Here is a 17972-nt window from a genome sequence, read left to right on the forward strand (position 1 = left end):
ATGAATTATTTTTAAAACTACCATTTTTTCATACATATTTGAGGGTTTAAATTAGAAAGAGAACTGGTTGATCGTTGTGCAGCATTGGAGACGCTGGTCCACGTGTGATCAGCGAAGTGCAGCTGCATTGGTGGAGGTCAAGTTAGGGATGGGTGACCACTCAGGAAAACACTACTTATTGTTGAATTTATATAACTGTTTATATTATTAATAAATACTTCTCTATCAATTTGGTAATTAAGAATTACTTGTTCGTTAATGTTTAGAAAGAGAAAACAAAAAAAACTACATTGTAAATAGAAGAGAGTAATAAACAACATTAGGTAGAAATAAATCGAAGAAATTTGTACAGAACCAGTTTCATCTATAGTAAATCACCATTATAGTGTACGAATACTAGTGGAAGTAACTGTGTAAAATACTATTCAAAACACAGTGTAATAAATAACAACATTTGGTATAAAAATAAATGGGAAGAAATTTATAAGGAACAAAGTTGTTTCAATTATAGTAAATCACGTGTACGAATATACTAGTATAGAAATAACTGTAATATTCAAAACTACAGTGTAATAAACGACATAACATTTGGTAAAAGTAAATGGAAAAAGAGTTCATAAAAAACAAGTGTTTCATTTATAGTAAATCACCTCATTATAGTATATACTATTAATATAGTGCAATGTATAAATATAGTGTATACTATTAAAACCACAGTATAATAAGTAGCATTTAAAATAAAAAATGGTAAAATTAGCGAAGAAGAAAAATCCCCAGAAAGACAACGCAATAAAATCGGAAGTGGAGATAAAATTCTTCTTATTTCGATATAAATTTCAAACTAGTGGGTGTAACTATACAGAAATAGAGACCTGGAATTTTACTATTACTATCCTGGAAAAATATTGAGTATTCCAAGTATTTCTAACGATGTTGCTCTAATGTTAACGAAAAAATACTGAACTTCAGATCTTGGTAAAAATTGTACCATTTCGTAATTAAGAATTTTCGAAGTACAAAAATGGCCATAACTCGAGGACAAGGACAGTTTGTGGTGTGTATAATATTTATACACACATTTTTAGTTATTTTCGTGTTTAAGTGGGCTCCATATGTTGGGGATATTTATCCTGCACATTTAATGACGGCGCAACGTTGCTGCTTATCGAACATCAAGAAACTCTTCTTGCAATTAATGAGCCCAGATAACAGATTCTCCATTACTATCGCGATAAAAGCACACGTATGGTCAGAATGAGCGCCATGGTATCGAGTCGATCGTAAATTACGAGAACCCTTTAATTGCTTGCGTTATTCATAGAAAACAAGAGCCATCCGCGAGTAGGTCACTTCCGTGACAAAAAACAGACTTGGAAATCCAATAATTAAAAGAAAATTTATTCTACAGTTTCAGAAATCAATTAAAAAAAGAAATAAAAATACCAACCAGAATTTTGCTCAACAATTTAAATAACCTGTTCCCTTCCATTTTTCAATGGGAAGGAAAAATGCAAAAATCGTGTAAAAATATTTAAACAATACCTTTTCACAAACAGTTGAAACACGAAGTCTCTGCACAGCTAAAATATTATTTAACGAACGTTTCTTTTTTAACTCGCCTCGAGAATGGCGGCTGAAACCAAAATACACCCTCGCAGACATTTACAACTCGAGTTTAATTATTTAATTCGATGACTCACTGATACTCTCGAAGCACGTTCTAAAACGATTCGAATAATCGCGGAAATTATTATCGATAAAAAATTAACGAAGACCTTGAACTTTCCAATTCCATTTAAGTTCGACAAAAAGAATGACTGGTATATAGAAATAGAAATTCCGACATTTCTTCAATTTTAATTTCAAGCGTTCCTTGCATTTTGACTCGTCAATAAAATTAACGTGGTCCACCTTGTGTGTAGAGCAGAGTATAAATTAATTGGTTGAATAATTCACGATAGTAAACGCACGGTACACGAACGGTAATTGCACGGTTTAATTATTATTACAGGGTAACCGTTATCCGTGAATCATTAATCAGATTACATTGTGCCCAAGTTTAATGCAAACGCCTCGATTCAAACGACAGATTAAAATGTCCAATCGATCGGTTTTTAATTGAAAATGTTGCACGAGCCACTATCTATCTCGAGATCGCCAAATGACGCCATAAACGACGCATTTCCGACGAGTCCTACGCCAGCTGTAAAAGCGTTTGCTTCGTGCTACCTGTTGCCTGGCTTCCGGCTAAAAGTGTCTGCTGGAATTTTGATTACGAATAAAGGGCTGTCAATGGCGAAACATCGAGCTCGCGAACGATATAATTAATCCTTTTCCCACGTAGCGCAGCTGCCAGCGATATTTCTTAATAACGCGTGTCACAACCGTCGATTGTTCCGACATTTTTCGCAAATATAATGCATCAAGGGGTCGTATTCTGTAATAGAACGTTCGAACCCGCGAAATTTCCAAGAATTTTCTCGAAAGAAACTAGCAAACGTATGAACACAACAGAGGACATGTTTATTTAATAACGTGTGATTTAATAAGTCATTTGAATTTTTCTTTTTTGTGCCATATACAGGGTGTTCGACCAACCCTTGGAAAAATTAAAATGGGAGATTCTAGAGGCGAAAATAAGGCGAAAATCAAGAATACTAATTTGCTGATGGAGGCTTCGTTGAAAAGTTATTAACGTTTAAAGTTCCACCCGTATTGGATTTTTTTTCTCGAAAATGTGCAGGATTTTGGGGGTACGTCTCTCCACCAAAAATGATCGTAATTGACCCCCGCAATCGAAAATAATTTTTCCAGAATGATTTGAGACTTTTCAATTTCGCCGAAAAGTTTCGATTTTTCTTAAAAATTCGTTTTTGATTTTTAATAAATTTCCTTGAGGTCGTATGAAAATACTGTTTAATACTTTTTTGTAGGTACCCCTGAGCTCTACTTCGGAAAAAAGTTTCATTGGAATATGTTAACTATTATAGGAGTAATGGTCGTTTGAAATTAAATCGTACTTGAGGGGGTGAATTCGCCGATTTGGAGGATCCTGAGGGCCGTGGATCGGGTCGATCGGCGCTGTGCATTCATATTTGAAACGGATAAAAGCGTATCCTAGCGATTCACACGACGATCGACATAACGAGGGCCCCCGTAGATGGCGTCAATAACTATACATGGACATCGTGGAAGGAAAGATCGCGGAGTTCCGAGTCGGCGGGGTTCTTTCCCGTCCGCGAGAGGTTTATCCTCGTTGCACGGGGCTACGGCGTATCGTCGACCGGTCGCGCGAGTGACGAACGGTCGACCTGGCCTGGCCAGCAGCCGATGACAGAAACGGAAACGCGAGAAAAAGACAAAGTGGAGAAAATAAGGTAGGACGATAGTGGACGAAGGTGTACGCGCCGGGAATGCTGCACGTCGCATATAGTAGCGCAAAAATGATCGGGTCTCCGGTAGATCCCTCGTTTCCTAGGAACGATCCAACGACGCGCTTCTTTCCTTCCATATACGCGTCTTACGCCCCCCCACCCCTCGTCGTACAACGATCCAGGTGCGATTCATGCTATATCGAAAATTGTATGTTCGAGGACGGGCCGTTTTGTCGTCCGAGCGAGACGCGAATGGTCTTTCTTTTTTTTTTAAACGTATTCGAAACACGACGTCGAAAGGGGTCGGTCCGCCTCGTGTCGAGCAACGAGAGCAGTGTAAACTGCTCGTTCGCGTCCGGTGCTATGGCCGGACGTGATCACGGTTTTTAATGAGCTCCAGATATTCACGTGCGGGCGATCGAAACGAGATGAGAAATTTTCTGTCTAGAGACTTTTGGTCTAAATATGAGAACAAGGGTATTGACTGTTTTTTTTCGATTAAAATGGGTTTAGATAGTGATAATTGGGATTTGGGGACATTATTGTTGGATTTGGTTATTTGTAATTTTAATTAAAATTTAAAATTGTAATTTTGAGACAGAGTGGGCAAAATTTATCTCTAGGTACATTTGGTCTAAAAATGAAAACTAGCAGGTATCGATTCGGTTTTTTCGATTAAAATGGGTTTAGATAGTGATAATTGGGATTCGAGTAGATTATTGTTGGATTTGAATTAATTAGAATTTAGTTTATTGGACTTGACTATCTGTAATTTTAAGACAAAGTGGACAATATTTATGTCGAGGGACTTTTGATCCTAAAATGAGAACTTAGCAGGTATCGATTCATTTTTTTCGATTAAAATGGGTTTAGATAGTGATAATTGGGATTCGAGTAGATTATTGTTGGATTTGAATTAATTAGAATTTAGTTTATTGGACTTGACTATCTGTAATTTTAAGACAAAGTGGACAATATTTTTGTCGAGGGACTTTTGGTCCTAAAATGAGAACTAGCAGGTATCGATTCTTCTTTTCAATTAAAATGGGTTTAGATAGTGATAATTGGGATTCGGGTAGATTATTGTTGGATTTGAATTAATTTGGATTTGGTTATTTGTAATTTTAATTAAAATTTAAAATTGTAATTTTGAGACAGAGTGGACAAAATTTATCTCTAGGGACATTTGGTCTAAAAATGAGAACTAGCAGGTATCGATTCTTCTTTTCAATTAAAATGAGTTTAGATAGTGATAATTGGGATTCGTGTAGATTATTGTTGGATTTGAATTAATTTGGATTTAGTTTATTGGATTTGGCTATCTGTAATTTTAATCAAAATTTAAAATTGTTATTTTAAGACAAAGCAGACAAAATTTATGTCTAGGGATTTTTGGTCTACAAATAAGAACAAGGGATTGATTCTTTTTTCGATTAAAATAGGTTTAGATAGTGATAATTGGGATTTAGTTTATTGGATCTGGCTATCTGTAATTTTAATCAAAATTAAAAATTGTAATTTTAAGACAAAATGGATCTTTGTTGTAAAATGAAAAGAAGCTGTTGGGTAGTGGTTCTTTTCTAGATTAACCCTTCAATGGATTATTTAAACTAATAATTATTTAACATATGTAATTGTAATTATTTGAAAATTTATATAATCTTCTGTTAGTTAATTATTTCTTAAATCCCTTAAAAGAAAGATGATTTCTATTTAACAATTTGGTAAAAAGCAACATTAAAATAATTCAGTTGAGATTGAGAGTCCATTTAAGGGTTAAAATAGATTTAGCTACTGATAATTATAACTGAAATTTGTTATCCTGTTATTAATTCTATTCTACTTTTCTCTACAATAATTTTTCAGGATTCAGTTTATTGATGTCGACTATCTGCAATGTTAACCAAAATTTGAAACAGTAATTGTAAGAAAAATTTGGGAATTTTTGTTCTAATCAAAATTAAAATAAGCTGTAGGGTATCGATTATTTTATTTTATTGAAATATGGTTTTAGCTACTAATAATTATAAATGAAACTTTTTATCTTGCTATTTTACTATGAAAATTTAAAACTGCAATCGATTATTTTATTTTATTGAAATATGGTTTTAGCTACTAATAATTATAAATGAAACTTTTTATCTTGCTATTTTACTATGAAAATTTAAAACTGCAATTTTAAAAAAAATTGGAGACTTTTATTCTAAGAATGAAAAGAAGTAAAGTATCGATACTTTTCTTGATAAAACTGGTTTTACCTACTAATAATTATGAGTGAAATTTGTTATCCTGTTATTAATTCTACTCTATTTTTCTCTATAATGATCCACTTTATTGATCTCGACTACCTGTAATTTTAACTAAAGTTTAAAACTGTAATTTAAAAAAAAATTTGAGGATTTTTGTTCTAACCAAAATGAAAAGAACCTGTAGGGTATCGATTAATTTATTTAATTTAAATGGCTTTAGCTACTAATAATTACAAATGAAACTTCTTATCTTGCTATTTTACTATGAAAATTGAAAACTAATTTTTAAAAAAATATTTCTGTGGTCGATGACTCTTACGAACATTATTATTTAATTTCCTCACAATTGTTTTCTGTTTTCTTCGTTTTTAAGAGCGAGAACTAACGTTACTCCTGTTTGCAATTTTTGCATCTATTTTTAAGATTCTTTTTGTATTAATATGAATCGTATGGATCTGTTAGTGGAAGACGAGGTTCTTGAAATGGCGTTTTCAGGGTCCTTTCTATCTATTTCCCTGCGTTTAGAGCTCAAGACGATCAATTAAAGGTTATCTCGCGAGAAACAGGCATTCGTGGGTAGCTACGCGGATCTCTGCTCGGAAACTTGATCGATTCGCGATGCACTTTCAGATATCGTATCGCGATTATGCGTCCCGATAGCATGGGAGCCGAGAACTGGCTCAAACGAGTCGATTTGACCGTAATATCTGTCTTCTCAGCGTGTCCACCTCATTATTTCTCAGAGATCCATGATTCTGTTGCATAGACGTGCAAAATTCACATAAAAATACAAATTTCGAACGACGAATAACAGATAAAACTTTTTATCTGCAACTCGTTGAATGAAAACTAGAATTTGAATCACAGAATTAAACTTTGAATTAATCATAGAAATTAAATTTTGCCCACCTATGCCTTGCTTTTTTTAAATCATTAAATAATTAAATTTTGCTCCAGATTTCAAACAACCTTTTCCCTCGAAAAATTCATGAAACGTACATATGTATTCAAAACCTTGAATAATATAATTTCAGGATTTAACCAAAATGGTGACAATATTGAAGAAGGGTTTCAATATTTATTAAAAGTTATAGTAAAAATTTAGGTTCTGAATATATCGATACCATTGAATAAATATTGAGAATAAAAATATAAAAAGAAAATGTGTAACCTTCCAGATCGACTGAATACTATAATTTCAGGATTTAACCAAAATGGTGACAATATTGAAGAAGGGTTTCAATATTTATTAAAAGTTACACTAAAAATGTAGGTTTTGAATATATCGATACCATTCAATAAATTCTGTGGATAAAAATATAAAAAGAAAATAGATCGTTGAAAATAACCTTCCAGATCGACTGAATACTATAATTTCAGGATTTAACCAAAATGGTGACAATATCGAAGAAGGGTTTCAATATTTATTAAAAGTTACACTAAAAATTTAGCTTCTGAATAAATCGATTCTGAAAATGGATCCTTGAAAATGTGTAACTTTCGACTGCTCCAAAAATAAATAGGAATTATTAAAGATCTCAGTCGCTCTTCCGGTTACAAGTGCAACGACCGTAAAGTCATGTTCGCTTTTAAGATTTTTTTCGAGACTTGGCTCCGAAATTCAACTCCAAAGAACAGATTAAATGGATTGCCTTCCCTCGAGTTATTAAGAACAGTGACGCATTATGCTTTCATAGGGCCCAAGGCAAAACGAAATTTAGGGAGCCTCGTCTACAGAAAAAACCGAATGACGAACATTCATAACAGAAATCCCATTTTGTAAGACGGTGAAACAAATTATATAATACGTGAAAGAAATCTAACGTTATAAATATTTTCAATATTTAATTTTTTCTTGCCTCATGGAATTCTTTACATAATTACGAAAATATAAAATTAATGCCGCCTGAGTAATTAGTGAATTAATAAGTATTCAGTGAATTGATAATAAAAACATTCTATGAAGTGTGACGTAAATTCGTAAATATAACAAAGTAATTAAAACTATTTTGTTACGTTTCGAAAATTAATTTCTAACGACAGTTCGTTGCAAATACCATTTAAACAATTTTTAACAAGTGATTGTTTGCCAATCCTCGTCTGTTTCTTCACCAAAAACAAACTGTGACACTGATTAAAAAATAACAAATATGTCAGAAAAGGAGAAACAACTAGAAATTTAAATTTCACCTAAATAAATAAACTAATTTCATTCAGCAACAAGTAAATATAACGAACATATCTGTATTTTTGCAAACCGTTTCATTAAAAAATATTCTCTAATCGTTCTTACACTTTTGCACTGCAATTTAATTCAAACATTCGATGCTCGTAGATTCCTTAACTCGCACCCCCCTTTGCTGGATCATTCACAGGGTAAATTTTTCAAAACGTCGTGTCAGCCCTTTTCTTTATCTGCTTTCTACTTTGACGCGTAGAAGAAAACTGATAGAATGGTAAACAAATCCAGGAAGTATTACGAACGTAACGCGTAATCCTCGATAAAACGTTTACAAAGAGAAAGGTCGCCCGGCGATAAGTTATCGACGGAAAGCGATCGAGTCGACCGCTCGGGATCGATAAAAATCAAACCAGACAAACGACTCCATTTCAATTACTTTTCTTTCAGCCAGTCCGCCGCATCGGAAGATCACGTTTCGGGCTCATCGATCGCGCGATCGATTCGGACGATCACCACTGGACTACGCGTAACGTCGACGAACAAAACGATTTTCCCACGGCGAATGATCCGTTTCCGCACTTTTCTCACACTGGGTACGCGGATCGTGATCGTTGCCCGCCAAAACTTCGACGGATAAACACAACGAAGCGTACAGTTCGCGTGCACGAACCCGACGACAAGGGGACGCACGATGTTTATGGTAGCGCGTCTCGGCACAAACTGAACGTAAACCGACTACCGATCCACGCCACGGGCGATCCAAGATGCCAGAGCGGCCGCGTCGCGTCTGATTGGCTCGGGCCACAGATCTTCCTCGTTAAACAGCCAGTCAGCTGCACGGACGCTACCCGCGGCCTCGGAGCGACGCGGGTCGTTCGAAATTTCATTAACGCGTCCCTCGATCTTTTTAACACCTTTCTCGACGCTCGAAATATTGGGTTAGCTCGAAAGAAACTTTTCCACGCTACTTCCAGTTCGTGAAAATGCACGTTCACGTTGAAAAATAGTGAAATAAAATACATTGTTAGTTGTTGTAATAAAATATAGGATTGTTTTGAGAATGATTTTTTCAAGTTATTTCAATTTCATAATAATGTTTATATGAGTTGAAAAATAATGAAATGGGGTACTTTATTAGACACTGTAATAAAACTATTGATCACTATGTAAAATATTGGATTGTTTGAGAAAAACTTTTCCACGTTAATTCTATTTTATAAAAATGTACGTTCACGTTGAAAAATAGTGAAATAAAATACACTGTTAGTTGTTTTAATAAAACTATTGGTATATAAAATATAGGATTGTTTTGAGAATGATTTTTCCATGTTATTTCAATTTCATAAGAATGTTTATATGAGTTGAAAAATAATGAAATGGGGTACTTTATTAGACACTGTAATAAAACTATTGATCACTATGTAAAATATTGGATTGTTTGAGAAAAACTTTTCCACGTTAATTCTATTTCATAAAAATGTACGTTCACGTTGAAAAATAATGAAATAAAATACACTGTTAGTTGTTTTAATAAAACTATTGGTATATAAAATATAGGATTGTTTTGAGAATGATTTTTCCATGTTATTTCAATTTCATAAGAATGTTTATATGAGTTGAAAAATAATGAAATGGGGTACTTTACGTTCACGTTGAAAAGTTATGAAATAAAATACATTGTTAGTTGTTGTAATAAAATATAGGATTGTTTTGAGAACAATTTTTTCACGTTATTTCAATTTCATGAGAATGTTTATAGAAGGTGAAAAATAATGAAATTTGATACTTTATTAGACACTAATAAAACTATCAATTACTATGTAAAATATTGGATTGTTTGAGAATAATTTTTCCACGTTATTTCAATTTCATGAGAATGTTTATAGAAGGTGAAAAATAATGAAATTTGGTACTTTATTAGACACTAATAAAACTATCAATTACTATGTAAAATATTGGATTGTTTGAGAATAATTTTTCCACGTTATTTCAATTTCATGAGAATGTTTATGGAATGTGAAAAATAATGAAATTTGGTACTTTGTTAGACATTGTAATAAAACTATTGATCGCTCTATGAAATATAGGATTGTTTTGAGAAAAGCTGTCCCATGTTATTTCTATTTCATGAAAATGTACGTCCACGTTGAAAAATAATGAAATAAAATATACTGTTAGTTGTTGTAATAAAACTACTAGTATATGAAATATAGGATTGTTTTGAGAATAATTTTTTCATGTTACTTCAATATCATGAGAATGTTTATAAGAGTTGAAAAATAATGAAATGAGGTACTTTGTTAGCCACTGTACTCGTAGATATTGGTATTTTTGAAAGGAAAAGAAATTATTCGATTGTCTACCAGAATCAAGTATGTTTTGAGAATAATTTTCCACCCAAAATCAGAAACAAGAAAAACAGATATTCAATGGTCAAAAAACACGTGTTTGCTGGGGAAAATAAATTGATGAATTCTGAAATTGAACAAGTATAGTATTGCTGAAAGTCAACGATAGTTTTATATTCACGAATCAAGAATATAATCACTGTAAAATCAGAAACGGAAAGAAATAGATTCGATACTAAAAAACACGTGCGTACTAGCAAAAATGAATCGATAAATTCTGAAATTATAAAGTTACAGTATTGCTGAAAGTCAACGATACTTTTATATTCACGAATCAAGAATATTATTACTGTAAAATCAGAAACAAGAAAAACAGATATTCAATGGTCAAAAGACACGTGTTTACTGCAAAAAATGAATCGATAAATTTTGAAATTTAACAGCTACAATATTGCTGAAAGTCAACGATATTTTATACTGTAGAATACAGAATATAATCACTGTAAAATCAGCAACAGAAAAAAAGATACTGAATGGTCAAAAAACACGTGTTTACTGGGAAAAATGAATTGATGAATTCTGAAACTGAAAAGTTACCGTATTGCTGAAAGTCAGTGATATTATTATAGATTCATGAATTGAACAAAGATATGAATTCTGAAATTGAAAAGTTACAGTATTGCTGAAAGTCAACGATACTTTTATAAAGTCATGAATTGAACATCGATATGAATTCTGAAATGAAAAAGTTACAGTATTGCTGAAAGTCAACGATACTTTTATATTCACGAATCAAGAATATAATCACTCTAAAATCAGCAACAGAAAAAAAAGATATTCAACGGTCAAAAAACACGTTTTTATTGCAAAAAATGAATTGATGAATTCTGAAATTGAACAATTACAGTATTGCTGAAAGTCAAAGATATTTTATATTGTCGAATCGAGAATATAAACACTGTAAAATCAGAAACAGACAGAAAAGATATTCAACGGTCAAAAAACACGTGTTTATTGCAAAAAATGAATTGATGAATTCTGAAATTGAACAATTACAATATTGCTGAAAGTCAACGATACTATTATGGAGTCATGAATTGAATAGAGACTTGAATTGAACAAAGATATGAATTCTAAAATTTAAAAATTACAATATTACTGAAAGTCAACGATAGTTTTATAGATTCATGAATTGAACAAAGATATGAATTCTAAAATGAAAAAGTTACAGTCCTGCTAAAAGTGAACGATATATTATATTGACGAATCGAGAATATAATCACTGTAAAATCAGCAACAGAAAAACAAGATATTCAATGGTCAAAAACACGTGTTTACTGCAAAAAATGAATTGATGAATTCTGAAATTGAACAATTACAATATTGCTGAAAGTCAACGATACTATTATGGAGTCATGAATTGAATAGAGACTTGAATCGAACAAAGATATGAATTCTAAAATGAAAAAGTTACAGTCCCGCTAAAAGTGAACGATATTTTATACTGTCGAATCGAGAATATAATCAGTGTAAAATCAAAAACAGAAAAAAATAGAATAGTCAAAAAACTCATGTTTACTGGAAAAAATGAAAGTTGTCGCATTCATGGTTCTGACATAAGGGGGACGGTATGTCGGTGTTCTATAGAAAATTGTCGCAACAGGTTTGGCCGGATCAAGCTCGTTAGAAGAGCACGACCTGCAACGTGCAGCTTGTAAGTACGCTAATTGTCGTCCCGTTCGATTAATTATGATTAATCATTTGCACCAATTCCCTTAGCGGAGCACGGATAACTCGACCTATCTCTCGCGACAGGATAGATCCGTGTCGAGCAATTGTGTATCAACGTGACGTCAGTTTAACAGACCGGTATATAAATTACGAAATACGTATGACTTGGGTCTCGAACGGTAGCAAGTTCGTAATATACGACCCGGCAATGCTTTATCGCTAAAGTTAATCGACGTAACATGTACTCACGTTTGTCGATAGCTGGCTAGTCAACGAATGGACTTTTTCTTGGGCGTCCAGGAGCTCGCGTCGTAATTTCCTCAGTTCGTGCGCTTGTTTCTCCTCGGCTGAACTGTAAAGACTGCTCGCCGTCGATACCAAAGATACCGAAGAACCATGAACTGAAAGCAAAAGAGAAAGATTCCACTTTTTTCCCCCCGTCCATCAAGTGAAATCGTGACTAATTTTTCGATTATGCAAATAAACTGTCTATTAATAATAAGGAGCGCAAATCTGATATCAAAGAGTCCTGCATCGTTACACTGAGGAGATAAAACAATCCTCAAGGCGAGACGTTAAATCTGAACATAGAGCATGCAAACCTGAAAAGAAATTAGCCATAGAAAAGTGAGTTTGATGCGATGACACAAATTCAATGATTAATTCTAAATTATTTGAAGTAATCTGTTACGATGAGCCCAATCTAATATTTTTGCTTCACACTGTACGATCAATAGTTGGTCATATTTATAAAAATTGCCCACTCCCTTACAGTTTTCTTTCTCAGGTTTGCAAGGGAACTCGAAATTTCCACTTTCGTCGCCATTAGAGAGCCCTTTTAATACCCTTCCTCGTTTCTAAAGTTTGATATTTTCCTCGCTGCGTAGACTATGTCGTTTCGACGTGCTTCAGCCACCAGATGGCTGTTATTTAGATTTTTCTCGTTGTGTTTGACCTAAAAGCTTCACATATAGGAGACTGCTTTCACCTGGTAGGCGCGTCTAAGGCAGGATCCGCTAGGAAAGCCTTGCTGAAAAATCCTCCGGCGGATCTAGGACGAAACGCCGTAATACTTCGTCTCTTTCGAACCGAGAATATTATTTTTATTAAATACATAGAAATCGCTAAGGTTTCCTTTTTTATTGATACCTTCGAGATTCATAAGAAAGCAATAAATAAAATAACAGAATATGGAAGAGTAAAGCTATATTACATTTTGATTTTATTATAAATCTTCATTAATTTTGAATAAATTTTTTAAATTTCTATTTTTATTTCGCTATTCCAAGCGATCGAATTAAATGAATTAGTTTGAAACACATCGAAACGAAAACTTACTATCGTCGTCCTTGTGCACGTGTTGGTAAAGATTAGGCGGTTGTCGCGAAGTGTGCGTGGGCGTTGGAGACGTTGGCTGAGACCAGTGCTGTCCCGTACACCCGGTAGATCCTACAGGAACGCTATAATAGGGTTCAACACCGACACCCATCCCTATCCCGACTCCGACTTCCTCGCCGACGGAAGACGAGGCCCCGCTTCCTCTAGCTAACATTGACGGATACATTTTTTCGCTTTTCGTGGATCTGCGAAAACAGAGGTACAACCATCTAAATCATCGGTAGAGAATATTTGGCTACTATATCGTAAGTGACTTCGAAGATCAGCAAAGAGTTCTGTAATCGATTCACAAGTTCGCGTAAATATCCATTGTTATCGTTAATTGATATTCCACGCACGACGACGATCGCTGATAGAACTGTTTGCATCTTCGAAGGATTAAAAAGCGCCCGTAACGTGCACGGATAGAAGATGGCCGCCGTCGAACACTTAAGGAGGCATTCCCTCTTTTCGAGTCGTTTTAAACCATTTTTAGAGAATACATTTACCAAAAACTATGAAAGATCAACTTTTGCACAGTTATTTGTTAATTTTCTCGCTGGGAAACAATTCTTCTCTCGATTATTATCGATATTATAGCGAATCAAATCTCGAAGCGACGAAAAATGGGGACAGCAGTCGCCATCTTGAGTTTAAATCAAACTTAGATTTCAATTACGCGAATGTGGCGAAGGATCAACTTTTGCACAGTTATTTGTTAATTTTCTTGCTGGGAAACAATTCTTCTCTCGATTATTATTGATAATATAGCGAATCAAATCTCGAAGCGACGAAAAATGGGCACAGTGGTAGCCATCTTGAATTTAAATCAAACTTAGATTTCAACTACGCGAATGTGGCTGTCGTTTGTTAATAATAACAGCATAATTTCTAGAGAAACTTGATTCGACGTTCTCAAATATTATCAAGCCTTCGAACTTTTATAATATCGTTTGAAAGATCGATCTTTTCGTCCTGAAAAACGGGAATATCTCCTTAAGAAATCTCGTCGAAACGTTAGAGAATTTGCCCAAGTATCTCGCTCGAAACGATAGAAAGCACAGACATCGTTGTAGCTTGTCGCGCCTGATTGCGTTCGGGAAAGGAAAGAGCGAATCGGACAATTACAAGTTAATTCCCGAACGCAATCACGCGTTTCCGTGAAACGGAAACCTTTAGATGCGAAGAAATCGGAATCGTCGTGGGGTTCGTTCTTTTTTTTTGTTTTTTATTCCATAAAACTGGAGTTCGTCGCGTTCGATTCACGGAGAAACGGACGGACGACCCGACCGAGACGAGTGTTCTTCGCATCCGAGTGTTCAGTTTGTTTAGGACATCGACGAGAACACGTCTATCTACTTGGCCGAGTGTATACGTAATTAGTCGATCTGGAAGAGGCTCCTAATTAAAAGATAAATTCCGTTCCGTCTGAATGTCGAGTACCACTTCTCGATCAGTGTATACGCTCGTGCAGTTCTATAATAGCACCACGAAGGGAAAACGAGTCGAGCGAACGATTCGCAAGAGTACTTCCGTGGAACAAAAAAAATGTAAGCCAAGAACGGTCTAAGTCAGAAACGATCCTAATTACGTACGTTTCGTATCGCGGTTAACTAATTTTATAGAAGAAAGGAGAGAAAAAGAAGCGACAGAGCATGCGTTCGCACAATAAGCACACAGACCAGTCACAAAGTACAAAAATACGACGAAAATTGAAATCGTTCCAATTATTGGAGAACTAAAATATCGCTATTGAGTAAAATCGACACACGTGTAAATAAGACTTGGAAATATATAAATACACAGGGATGTGTGTGTGTGTCAAGTGCGTACAACGGTCACTCGTGTGTACATGTAGGGTATTAATACCACCCCGGAGGGTATTGTTCGTTTTAATACTTATGCATTGAAAACAGGCTCGACGAATGTGTATTCTAGATTTTCTCACTACCTTGGGAATGTCCTGTCCCGCAGATGGCTAGAACGGTATCAAATGATCTGCGTTATTTCACCGTAAACGAGCAATCGATGTCATTGAGTGGTTAATTATAAAGAATCAGAAAGAAGCTGAAACTGATCGATTCAACGAATATGATGAGACATTTGCATCCTCTAGTCATGCATCTATACATATAGACGTATGCAAATGACTTCTAAGGATCTCGTATGAGGTTGTGAAAGTAACTAGTGCAAGAAAATAATATATATATCGTTTACGCTACGGGCTCACCTAATGGAATTGCTTCTGTTCAGTCTCGGCGGGGCTGGCGATCCGGTCGAGTCCCTTTGATGCATCAACAAACGAGCATGGGTTAAGCTCGCTCGATGGGAACCCAGCGACTCTACGCTGTCCGCCTCGCATAAACCCATTCCTGAAATTACGAAACTCGAGTAAATACATTGTCCAATATCCACGAACCTCGTTGAATTAACTCTGAAATAGGTGTCCATGTTTCACGTATGTTTATCTATTTTCAGGACTATCGTGTATGCTGATTTTCGTATATGTAATTTTCAACAGGGTTTTAATAAAATAGTGAACTCTCAAATTATTTATTTCCTGTTTTAAGTTAAATTTGTATTATAGTAGGTATAGTCATTGGATAGAGGATGAAATGCCCTTTAAAATGAGCGTTCGAACAAGTCGATAGCGTAATTAGTTCCGGAGATACGAGGGTTCGAAGCGTTTGTTTACGTTTCATCGAGTTCAATGAACTCGCGCGCGTGAAAATAGTAAACAGAGCGTAGTGAATACTCGAATTTTTTTCTCGAAAGTGCGTAGGATTTCGGGGGTATGTCTATTCACCAAAAATGCTTATAATTGACCCCCGCAACCAAAAATAATTTTTTCAGAACGATTTCAAATTTTTTAATAACTTTTTAACGAAGCCTCAATCAAGAAATTGATATTCTTGATTTTCGTCTTATTTTGGCCTCTGGAATCTCCCGTTAAAAATTTACCCAGGGTTGGCCGAACCACCTTGTACAGAAACGACTTTTCAGTGCAAAATACCGTCTTCCATGTATTTAATTTGAGTTTATGGATTTCTACACTAATATATTTTCTAGTTGAAATACTAGAAATGTACCTTGAGAACGTCCACTGGGTGTATAGGTATTGCTGTGTCTCATCCAGGATGTGGTGTAGGGACTATTGGGAGTGTAATATCCTTGAAGATCGGGCGCTGCATAGTTGCTGCACGTGTCGCTCAGGCTTCCATCCGACGGTTTGAGTACTCGCGGGGAGAAGGAGGTGCTGGTTGGTCCAGCACCGGGTCCTCTGTCCCGATGATGGGCAGATGCAAACAGCGCTGTGAATTCTGGGCTACCAGGTTTTGGCAGGCTCTGCGATCCGAGCATGAGACGATCTCGTACCGACTGTGACAGCTGACTGGCGCTAGGACCCGTGAGACTGTAACTCTTGTAATGGTGCCCCTGACTCGACGAGGAAGAATTGGCCTGGAGCTCTGTGGTGCATGTCTGAGTACCACCTGACACTTTAACCTGTAACAGAGAATTGAAGAAAGTAAGCAATCTTATTTAATGACTATCAAAAATTATGGAAGTCAAATTGAAGGAAATAATACTGATCCTCTTCTTGCATGTCGATGGGGATGATTCTGTTTCACATATCCCTAACGGTAGTGCAAGAAGCAAGGTAGTACTGTAGAAAATCTCTATTGATTTTGTAACGTGTATCTCAGTAATTTGATCAAACTTAATCTTCTGAAGTGGAAATATTTTTTCATATTCAATACCCATGTCTTTGTACAGTCAAGAGAAAAGAATATATTTGAAGATATTCTTTGGTTGTAAGAACGATATTATTATACTATAATAATTATAACTGTTCACTTTAAACTGCATAATTTTCTTATACATTTTCTAAGTGTAAAATTATGTTTCTTTTTTGAGGACGACCAGTTGTATGGTTGAAAACGATTCAATAAAATTATGTCTTTGATGATATCAAAGACTCTCGGTGCTCCAATAATATCTACCTTGATATTTAAAATTGTAAAATAAATATCTTGATTCAATGACGTTACGGGAATAGAGTTGTATGGTCAATTAAGAGGAGATAAACGTTTGCTTGCCTTTGTTCTTGGGACTGCGCTGACTTGTGCCGTTCTCGTAGCATCTTTGCCGCCATTTTGGACCCCGTTGGGACTGGGACTGGTACCCGCGCTGTGTCTCTTCACGTATCCAAAACTCTGCGGCACTCCCCTAACTTTGCTGCTGCCGCTGGTCGACGTTCCCGATGACACTTTCTGAGGTTTCTCGCCGTTCGCATATTCGGCCATGGCCTGTTTCCGATGTTTATCCTGCGACACCCCAAACAAATACATTTTAAACGTACGACCATTTTATTTTCATATCTACAGCTTATCCAAATTAAACAAATAATTTTATAATAAACGATATACCAAATGAGTAAGGTATGTAGAATTTTTTCTGCTTTTGGACACCTCCATCAAACTACAAAATGGAGGATCAATTTAGGAAACTATTGCTCGCAAGGAATTTCAAAAATTGAGAAAGGATATTTGTCTCTACAAACTGACTAATTAGAGTCTTAAAATTAATCGACAGTATATGTATAATAATCTTCTTTGCAGACAATATTCCCCCTTAATCCCAGACGTAGACGTTAAAATTGAATAAAGGACAGTTTTTGAGAAAGTTTTAACTGGTTTTAATTGGTCAGAAT

At 35.1% G+C, this 17972-nt stretch overlaps 1 protein-coding gene across 5 annotated transcripts in view; it reads right to left on the bottom strand.

The window, feature by feature from the left end:
* Positions 1-17972, bottom strand: part of Sick (sickie) — a 423876-nt gene that overhangs the window by 83711 nt on the left and 322193 nt on the right. For 4 of the 5 annotated variants that reach the window (XM_076771991.1, XM_076771989.1, XM_076771993.1 and 1 more), the window contains 6 exons: positions 17359-17586; positions 16351-16765; positions 15492-15633; positions 15213-15239; positions 13223-13467; positions 12134-12285 (listed from right to left, as the gene is read on the bottom strand). In XM_076771991.1, coding sequence (XP_076628106.1) covers positions 12134-12285; positions 13223-13467; positions 15213-15239; positions 15492-15633; positions 16351-16765; positions 17359-17586 — 1209 coding nt within the window. The remainder of the gene's footprint in view (positions 1-12133; positions 12286-13222; positions 13468-15212; positions 15240-15491; positions 15634-16350; positions 16766-17358; positions 17587-17972) is intronic. The other variant, XM_076771990.1, reaches the window with a different exon arrangement.

This window comes from Colletes latitarsis, chromosome 8 (genome assembly GCF_051014445.1).
Source record: "Colletes latitarsis isolate SP2378_abdomen chromosome 8, iyColLati1, whole genome shotgun sequence".
NCBI lineage: Eukaryota > Metazoa > Arthropoda > Insecta > Hymenoptera > Colletidae > Colletes > Colletes latitarsis.